At 42.3% G+C, this 10,024-nt stretch overlaps 1 protein-coding gene across 3 annotated transcripts in view; it reads left to right on the forward strand.

Annotated features, from left to right (window-relative positions):
- The first annotated feature begins 1,018 nt into the window (after nucleotides 1-1,018).
- mylk5 (myosin, light chain kinase 5) overlaps nucleotides 1,019-10,024 on the forward strand; it is a 10,386-nt gene continuing 1,380 nt past the window's right edge. Inside the window, exons 1-15 of one of the 3 annotated variants that reach the window (XM_020607431.1) lie at nucleotides 1,019-1,093; nucleotides 1,731-1,844; nucleotides 2,732-2,881; nucleotides 3,139-3,291; nucleotides 3,567-3,740; nucleotides 4,202-4,237; nucleotides 5,241-5,368; nucleotides 5,451-5,604; nucleotides 5,682-5,993; nucleotides 6,074-6,170; nucleotides 6,508-6,711; nucleotides 6,837-7,054; nucleotides 7,141-7,264; nucleotides 9,649-9,801; nucleotides 9,880-10,009. In XM_020607431.1, coding sequence (XP_020463087.1) covers nucleotides 1,733-1,844; nucleotides 2,732-2,881; nucleotides 3,139-3,291; nucleotides 3,567-3,740; nucleotides 4,202-4,237; nucleotides 5,241-5,368; nucleotides 5,451-5,604; nucleotides 5,682-5,993; nucleotides 6,074-6,170; nucleotides 6,508-6,711; nucleotides 6,837-7,054; nucleotides 7,141-7,264; nucleotides 9,649-9,801; nucleotides 9,880-10,009 — 2,145 coding nt within the window. In that variant the 5' untranslated portion in view covers nucleotides 1,019-1,093; nucleotides 1,731-1,732. The other 2 variants (XM_020607429.1, XM_020607430.1) reach the window with 2 other exon arrangements.

The raw sequence follows: 10,024 nt of genomic DNA on the forward strand, positions 1-10,024 counted from the left end.
AATGGAATGCAGCTTAAGCTATCAAGTTATTTCTTAATCAAAAATATTCTGTACAGAAGAAATAAGTAAAGCCGTAAACTCACCTCGACTTTGTTCTTTTCCAGTTCTGTTCGCGCTCTTTACAACAGGAAATAGCTAGAGCCAATGAGAGCGTAGGAAACGGAGTCACATGTTGAGGGATGGCCAATGAGAGTGAAGAGCAAAGGATAAGATTGGTTGGTTGGTTGTCAGGGAGGCATCAGTGGACAGTCAGAATAGTGAGATATTTAATTTCATTCATTCATTCATTTTCTACCGCTTAGTCCCCGAACGGGGTCACGGGTGGGGCCGGAGCCAGATTTAATTTCTCAACACACAAATACGAAGTTGTCCTGTAACTTAATAGGTAAGTTTAGGGCCATCTGTTTTAATTATTACTCATGCAATTCTGAGAAATAAAGGTTTTCTGTCAGTGATGGCGCACGTGATGTGGATGTGTTTATGAGTTTGAATCCACTTAATTGCTATAGTAGGGTGTTGTGTGACACACCAGTAAAGGTAGAAAAACATTTAAAGGTAAGACCTAACAATTCTTTGTGGTTCACACTTAAGAGAACACATGTGCCTGTTCATATGAGACAGATCTGGGCAACATAAGCTCAACCACAATCAGGCCACATGTGGCATGGACAGATCTGGGCCACATGTGGCATGCCATCATATAAACAGTGCCATCATTTAAACAGTGCCATCATTGCCAGACCTGGGCCACATCCGGTTGACATACCACCTGCCATGCCAGCAGTGTCAGCTTAACTCAAATCTGGCCCAGATCTGTCTGCTATGTGGAAATACAGTATAAGATTATTTAGAACCTTGTTAAAATGTCATTCAAATAGTTTTGATCATTCTCCCACTGACGCCCTATCCCTCAATTACTGTAGCCTAAGCCTAATATAATTCTCAATCTGTCTAAAACTAAGTGCAATAAATAAGAACCCTAAATAACTGTAGGCTTTGCACATTTAATGTGTTTAAACGTGGATTTCCACATTTAAATCCTCTGGTTTTGACTGAACTTCACAGGAAGTAGCCTCGCTCTGTGGCATCACAGGTGATTTCAATCAGTACACGCTGGGTTTATTTTGGCATCACTCCTATTCTTTAGCATTAGAGGAAGAGATTTCGCAGTTTTCCCACATTACACCACTATTCGCTCACATTTAAAATTGTAGAGCTTTGTTGTTCACAATCACGGGCGTAAAATGAACCTCTGCGTCACCGGCATCGCAAAGTTCAGCTGCAGCATTAGTAAGTGAGGAGTAAACAGGCAAATCGATCAACAGCAGCGCGTTTAACCAACAGCACAACACGACCTTTGGCTGGGTGAGTAATAGGTCTCCAGCTCCTTCCCATTCTCCCCCGTCTTGTCCTTATATGTAGGCCTAGTGTACGTTTAGACGCGGGTTTGTGTAGTGGGTGGGGGACTTCAGAGAGATAAGGACATGTCCGCCCTTCCAAAATAAAACAGAAAGACTGTGATCTAGGTGGAGTTAGTGTAGATCAGAGAGGGAGAGGAGAGGGCTCGGGCATGTGCAGGGACGTCTGGCTGTGAGAACAGACAGAGGCACAACAGAAGATAGACGCGCACGTTGCAGAGGTTCACACAGCACTGAGAGGAAGGAAGTGAGATTATCAGATTGGGAAGTGACTGAGTAAATAATTTGTTGCTTTGTTCGGGGTGTTCACAGACATGAACGGTAATAGCAGCACACAGCGTTATGTGTCCACCTTCTGGATGTACATAAAGCCGCACCGCGCACCGGTGAACGGGCCAGGAAGCCCTGACAGCAGGACTGATACAGGTGAGGGCTGCACGAGAGAGAGGCTGGGATTAATAATAACTGAAGTGCTTCATGGGTAATATTTACCTTATTGACGTCAGCTTTTGAACAGATGAGTCTGGTAATGATGTAAATAAATCTATCAGATGGTGCAAATAAACTTGCCTTTTGTAAAAAGAGCTTATTTGCCAGAGACACCGAGGCGGTCTGGCTCTGTTTGTTGCTTTATAGTTAATATCTGGTGTTTGAATGAAAAGCCTGTGGTGCTTTTATTATGAAACCTGAATCAATCAGAGTGAAGGGCAGTTCCTGAGAAAACCCAGCTGCATTGTGGCTAGGATCCAAGGTTCAAGCTATGATTGCACTTCAGTCCTGGAAGACTGTAAAAAAAAATGAAACAAAACAAAAAAAAACCACAGTCCAGTCAGCATGAACTGTCTATACTTTTTTTTGTTGTTGTTCAGACAGATAATTTATGTCAGTGCTGTGGTTTTCTGGGCTAAAGTCATATGACATGAGAGAAAAAGAGCATAAAAAAAAACATGAAGTGGTGTGAACTGTTGCAGTAGCTGAGCGGATGGAACATTGCACTTAGTTGCAGCACTTCTAGCAGGTGTTACTTCTTATCTAAGACAAGGCAACAGAGTAACAGTATGATAATAAAGTAGTTTAGTGTGTGAATTATTGTAAAACCTTTGAATAAAACTTGTATTATATAGCCTACCAAAGACAGAAAAAAGAGCAATGTAAAAGGCTAAATGAGAACTCTATATTGGCTTTTGGAATAGATGCAGTTAAGTGAAGAATCTATAAAATCAAGGAAATGTCACATTCACTACAAACCCTTCTGCTTGTGTTTCTCGTTATCTGACTCCTTGCCTCCTTACACCCCACTCCTCCTTATGCAGGGTGTCCTAACCACTCCTCTCATAAACCTCTGGATCCACCGAGCTTCATAGAGCCCCTGAGTGACTGCTGCGTGGATGAAGGAAGTGACTTCACACTACGAGGGGTTCTCACTGGAAGTCAGCCTATCAAAGTGTCATGGTTGCACAATGGTGAGCAGAGACGGTACTGCTGCATCTTAGTGTTAAATGTTGACCCAAAGGCTCAGATACCATAATATCACTGAGTTATGAATGACAGTTTATTTAGTTTTTCTTCAAACTGGTCAGTTTGAACAATGTCCGGCCATACAACAAGCATGATTCACAGCAGGGTTTGAGAAGTTGACATCATGTTTTCACCTGACTGTTATTGTCATATTACATTAGTGGAAGAGAGTGTTTTCTAGTTGGTTTGCTCCTATGGGCAGGTTCAGTGGCTCATTTTGGGAAGTCTTCCTTCAATGGCAGTGAGGTGAGTTTTGTTCTGAGAGAGTGCCTGCCGGAAGATGCCGGCGCCTACACCTGCTTGGCAGAAAACAGTGCAGGGAAGACATCCTGCTGTGCTGCTGTGTTCATCAGAGGTGAGGGAGACACTAGGACACACTAGTCATTATATAGTGTGGTCTAATGGTCAATAGTTGCAGTTCATGCATGCATCTTTTAACTTCTCACAAAATAAATTAGAAAATCTCTCTACAATCTAATTTGCTGCTAATTATACAACTTACATATTGTAACACTGGGTTCCTTAGTTGATAAAATATTTTATTCTGTTAGTGATAATAACTAGGAGCTATCCAGAATTTCATTCTGATGTGGTTTTCTTTCCTTTGTCTCTTACTGGCAACCGATGCAGACTTTGAAACCATCTATGGAGTCTCAAAGATCCCCACTTCTGCATCTCAGATCATTAAGGAGAATGGAACACTACCACAGACTCTCAAAGAAGAACAACAGCAGCAGCTCAAAGGAACTGTTTGTACCTCCACTACAGGCTCTGATAAACAGAACCCGGTCTCTTCTCCAAGAGGTAAATGGATAATAATTCTTTTCACATTTAGGCACTAAGGAAATGGTCATTTATGGTCATTTTCTGAGTCAATGTGTTGCTTATACCAACACATACAGTGCAGTTTCCTTCCTCATTTACATGTCTGATGCACCAGGATATCTCTATCTTTTTAACATTGTTATAGCCTCTTCCGGATATCCATGTTGTATTTATAAAGGAAAAGGAAAAGCATCATTTCCAGTTCTTGTGTGATATAGGCTGTCAGGCAACATGAATACCAAACAGGAATTATGCAATGATTCTCACAGCAAAAAAACTTTTGGATACACCCTCTAAAAGTTACAAGTCCCAAGTGAATGCCTTGTAGGGAAGTGGACAGTGAACAGTACAGTAAAATTTGGAGAGAGCCATAAACGGGACAGAGCCACACCCCAGAACGTCACTACTAATACCTAGCTGCCCTTCATCTGTCTCTGCAGAAGTCATCCCAAAGAAGAGAGCCAACTCAGGCACAGGTGAGGGAAAACACACTGTTCCATTTTCTCCCCTGTCACTCACTAACTCTGCCAAATAAGAGCAATGCACCTGCCTTTCCATTATTCAGCCTTCTGTTTCTCTTTGTTTACCGCTACATTGTCTGATTTGGCTGCTGCTGTTTCTGTTGTTCATGTTAATGTAGCATATCGCTTAGTCTGGTTTGTGTGTGCTGGCTGTTGTGGTCTGCCCTGAAGCTGCACCTTTATTTTTACCCTTTGTGCTTGGTTGGGATTTAAGTTATTGTGCGCCCATATACTGGGGAACTTTGCTACAGGGTGTAGGCTGCACCAATAAAAGCATGAAAAGCTCACATAATACGGTTTGGATGTCTGTTGTGAGTGCATGGGATCTGGCATAATCTTACAGCAGAGACAATTTTTAAATGGTTTAAATTAGATAAAAGTGATGGCTAGATAGAGGGATGCAATAATTGACCGTGTAAGGAAGGTGCTGAAGTTTTATCAGATTGTCTTCAGTCAAAACCACCACCTTGATTCCTTAATATTTAAATATTGACAGTGTGGGATGTGTAGCTTCAGCTCATATATGGAATTTTCTAATCTAATGCAAAACATTATGACTTTGAATATGTGATCTGAGTTTGCTTGTTTTAAGGACATTTAAATGTAAATAGTTGTGTGTGTGTGTGTGTGTGTGTGTGTGTGTGTGTGTGTGTGAAACATGTCTTCAAAAACAGGTGAACTAGATTAACATGATTTAACACTTAATTACACAAGGACTGCTTGTGCTTGTGTGGTGTGGTGCCTCTGTTTGGCATTTTGTTTCCACTTGAAACACTTGCTGTGCTATATACTAGAATAATATGGGTCTGAGGTTAAGTACTAACACCCCGTCTTATTAGTCAGCAAAGAAAAAAAAACTTGATCTCACACGCCACACTGTTTCCTTGATAAATTCAACCAGCCACTACAATGAGCAGACATGCTTTGAGTCAAAATGCTCTTTGTTTTGTTATTTCAGGTCCAACATTACATTTTGAAAATTCTCCACAGCACCTTGAGGTGAAGGTGGGACAGCCTGCCCGTCTGAAGTGTTTTTTCACCGGCAGCCCTCCCGTAGTGTCCTGCTGGATCCGAAATAAAGAGCAGGTGTTGTTATATAAAGGCTGACTTCCAAATGTCTACTGTCTGTCATCCCACTTATATATCTGTCTATTTTACATATCTGCAGATAGTGGATGGTCCCGAGCTGTGGACTGAACATTCTGATCAGAGCAGTACACTAGTTATATTGGAGACGAAACCACAGGACGCAGGTTGCTACACCATTGTAGTGAAGGACCGCAAGAGTTCAGCACAGCACACGCTCACCCTTTCTGTCATAGGTGGGATCACACACACTCATGATCAAGATAATATGAAGCAGTTTCTTGAGCACTTTTATTCATTGTCCTCCCACCAGAGACACCACAGCCGCCTGCCTCGTGTCCTGTGATCTCCCGTGTCTCTGCTTCCGGCCTTGTGCTGTCCTGGTCAGGCCCCTGTTATGACGGTGGCAGTGCCATCCTGGGTTATGTGGTTGAGGTAAAGAGCCAAGGACAAGCTGAACCTGGGGATTGGAATGAGCTCACTGCCCAGTGTAAGAGTACCTCATACAAAGTGTGCTCTGGGCTACAGCCACAAGGGGAATACTGTTTCAGAGTGAGGGCTTACAACGCAGTAGGAGTAAGCGAGCCAGGACCTGTGTCGCCAGTAGTCAGTATGGAGCAGAAAGGTGAGTTAATATGTTATCACATTTGGAAATTATGTAAATATACTGAGGCTTATTACAGTTGTCTGTGTGCATTGATCCAGAGAATCTGCAAGGAGAGGAGGCCCATCCAGTATATGTCACAATTGACTCTTCCCACAAAGTCACAGATCATTACAATTTGCAAGAGAAACTGGGCATGTGAGTATCTGTCAGGTCAAACACCAGACACCTTGTTCAAGGTGTGGCAAAAAGCATGTCTTCAGAAAGCATGTAATTTCAAGGGTTCTCTGGAAAAGTCCTGCAAAGTGAGAAGGAGGAAGGAGAACTAGACATGCATGTAGAGACGTGTTTACCTACACTGACAGAGGTGTGAGGAAAATTACAGGCATACTAGAATCACAGATTTCCTTTTCAGGGTTTAATATTCTGTAACTTGAGATATATTCATTGCAATGATCTAATGATTTATGATAACACACCATATGCATTTCTTTCTTAAGTTCCAATGATAAAAATAAACTGATCTCTTCATTAGGGGAAAGTTTGGCCTGGTGTTCAAGCTAATTCACAAAGAGACAGGACGTGTGTGTGCTGGAAAGTTCTACAAAGGCCGACGTATCAAAGAGAGGGAGGCTGCTCGTAAAGAGATAGAGCTGATGAACTACCTCCACCACCCCAAACTGGTTCACTGTCTGGCTGCATATGACCACAAGCCTGAGATAGTCATGGTTATGGAGTTGTCAGTATCATCAAGAAATCCTTAACTGGTTCAATCCTTATAGCAAGTGCAAATTCTGGGGGTATACAAAGAAGTATAATAACGTGTAATAATGTTTGCTGTCCTTGTGCCTTGTCTGTCTGCAGTATTGCAGGTGGGGAACTATTTGAACGTATTGTGGATGACAGTTTTGAGCACACAGAGCTTGCCAGTACACGCTACATGCAGCAGATCCTGGAGGGGGTTGCATACATGCATCAGCAAAACATTGTCCATTTGGACCTCAAACCTGAAAACATTGTGTGTGTTGACACCACAGGCACCTCCATAAAGATTATTGACTTTGGATTAGCCAGCAGGCTTGGTATGTGAAATGAAACTCTTTTTCAATATTTACTTGTCGTTCTGCTATATGTTTCAATGCCAAATAATGTGATTTATGTTTACCAGATGGAAAAACACCTCTGAAGGTGATGCATGGGACTCCGGAGTTTGTGGCACCTGAAGTGATCAACTATGACCCTGTGAGTTTGGCCAGTGACATGTGGAGCATTGGGGTCATCTGCTATATATTGTGAGTCATACTATCACTCCTAAAGCCCTTTCTACACTAAATGAATAGCTTGACATTTTGGTAAACACACCTGTTAGATTTCCTGTCCAGAGTTGAGCAAGAAAGCTAATACATAATCAATATTACCTTCCCACTGCTGTCATCACTGTTTTTGGCCATGGCAGGATCCCATTTTCTACTACTACTAAAAGTTAACAAGTAGCTGGTGAAGAAAGTAGAGCAATGAGCTGCTGGTGAGCAGGATATTTCTCTCAGGAGTTGGTAGAAACAAACGGAGCTAAAACAGAATGAATATTGGCCTTGTATTCATCAAGAACCCTGAAACAAAACTGAATGCTAATGGTCCCCAGTAATTGCTGGATGTGTAAAAGCAAGTGCCAACAGGTTTGCATATCAGCTTAAAATGTGTCTGGTTATGTTCACAATATTTTAACAGTTATTGCAGGTTTCAAATTAATTTGTTACTTGTGTTAATTAGTGATGTTCAGAGGAGGTGGATTTTTGGACTGGGCCATGTTAGCTGTTTTCCCCATTCCAATTCTTTGTGCTAAGCTAGCAGCTACTGGTGGTAGTTTAATAATTACCATAGAGACGTGAGTCATATCAACCATCTCTGCTGAAGAATTCAAGTAAACCTGATTCCTAAAGTGCAAAACCTTTCCTTTAAATCACCTTTGTATCATGTGCCTCCAGTGAATTCTTTGCATTGTTACCACCAGGATGTTGGTAGAGGATAATCCAATTGTGGGCTGCACATGCCCAGAGGTTCTTCATACCCTCCAGTATAAAACTGATGAACAAAACATTGTGAACAGGTTTATTGTGGTTTACTGTGATACAGTGCCTATAAAAAGTATTCACCCCCTTGATTGATTTATAAAATCAATCATGGTCAATATAATTTGGCTTTTTTGGCAAAAAAAACCCTCTTTGTCAAAGTGAAAACAGGCTTCTACAAAATAATGGGAAATAAGTGATTGCATAAATATTCATCCCCTTTAAAATGACTGACCTAATTCAACAGAGGTACAGCCAGTTGGTGCTAGTATTCTCACAATTAGTGAAATCGGGATCACCTGAGTGCCGTGAGTTTGTCGCATTGTAGTATAAAGACACCTGTGTCTGGAAGGTCCCATCACTCACTGGTTGGTCAGTGTTCCTGGCTACCGTTATACCATGAAGACAAAAGAGCACTCCAAGCAGCTCAGAGAAAAGGTTATTGAGAAGTATAAGTCAGGGGATGGATACAAAAACATGTCCAAGACACCGAACATCCCCCGGAGTTCAGTTAAATCCATCATCAAGAAATGGAAGGAATATGGCACATGTCTAAGTCTGCCTAGATCAAGCCGTCCTCACAAACTGAGTGACTGTACAAGAAGGAGACTAGTGAGAGAGGCCACCAAGTCTATGACTACTCTGAAGGAGTTACAAGCTGTGATGGGAGAGACACTGCATACAACTGTTGCCCGGGTTCTTCACTAGTCAAAGCTTTATGGGAGAGTGGCAAAGAGAAAGCCACTGTTGAAGAAAACTCATATTAAGTTCACCAAAAGACATGTGGGAGGCTCCATGGTCAAGTGGAAGAAAGTTCTTTGGTCTGATGAGACCAAAATTTGGTGCTTTTTGGCCATCAGACAAGGCGCTATGTTTGGCAGACACCAAACACCGTACATCACCACAAACACACCATCCCCATTGTGAAGCACGGTGGTGGCAGCATCATGCTGTGGGGATGCTTCTCAGCAGCCGGCCCTGGAAGGCTCAGAAAGGTAGAGGGTAAAATGAATGCAGCAAAATATAAAAAAAAAATCCTGGAGGATAATCTTATTCAATCTGCAAGAACTACTGCTTGGGAGAAGATTCATTTTCCAGCAAGACAATGACCCGAAGGATACAGCTAAAGCTGCACAGAAATGGTTTAAAGACAACAAGGTGAGTGTTCTGGAGTGGCCGAGTCAAAGCCCAGACCTCAATCCAATAGAGAATTTATGGCTGGACTTGAAAAGGGATGTTCACACCCTATCCCCGCACAACCTGGCAGAGCTTGAGCAGTTTTGCAAAGAAGAATGGAGTAAAATTACAGTGTCCAGATGTGCAAGCCTAATTGAGACCTTCTTGCCTGTAATTTCCACAGACACAAAAAGAATTTCAGAAAGGACAGTGAATTGAATTGAGTCAGTTTGGTCCATGTACATCAAACGACTATAATCCACTTCACTTCTCAGTCAAAAGACCTTTAGTCAATTGCAACTCCAGAAAACACTAGAACAAGACTGGGCTATTCTGGTAACATTAGTAATGTTGTATAGACATTTTGACCTTTAGTGCCATCTAGTGGATGTAAGATGGTACAGTATCATTTTTTTCCCTCTGGTTTTCAGACTGAGTGGTGAGTCTCCGTTCCAAGGGAACAGTGATACAGAGACCCTGGCCTTGGTCACAGCTGCCCAGTGGGAATTTGATGAGGAGAGCTTTGATGAGATAACAGAAGAGGCCAAAAATTTCATTAGCTCCCTGCTCATCAAGGACACCAGGTGGTTTCATAAACATGTAGCTAATGCACAGCCACCTGCCATCTTGAACAAACATAACCCCGTGTGTGTGCTTCTCAGACAGCGGATGTCTTGTGCAGAGGCCCTTGCCCACCCCTGGATGGCAGCATTTACCTTTGGAGATCTTGCTACTAATAAGTGCCTGTCCAAGGAGAAGATGAAGAGGTTTCTAGCCAGGCAGAAGTGGAAGGTAACACACCACCGC

The sequence above is a fragment of the Monopterus albus genome, unplaced genomic scaffold (assembly GCF_001952655.1).
Source record: "Monopterus albus unplaced genomic scaffold, M_albus_1.0 scaffold85.1, whole genome shotgun sequence".
Lineage (NCBI taxonomy): Eukaryota > Metazoa > Chordata > Actinopteri > Synbranchiformes > Synbranchidae > Monopterus > Monopterus albus.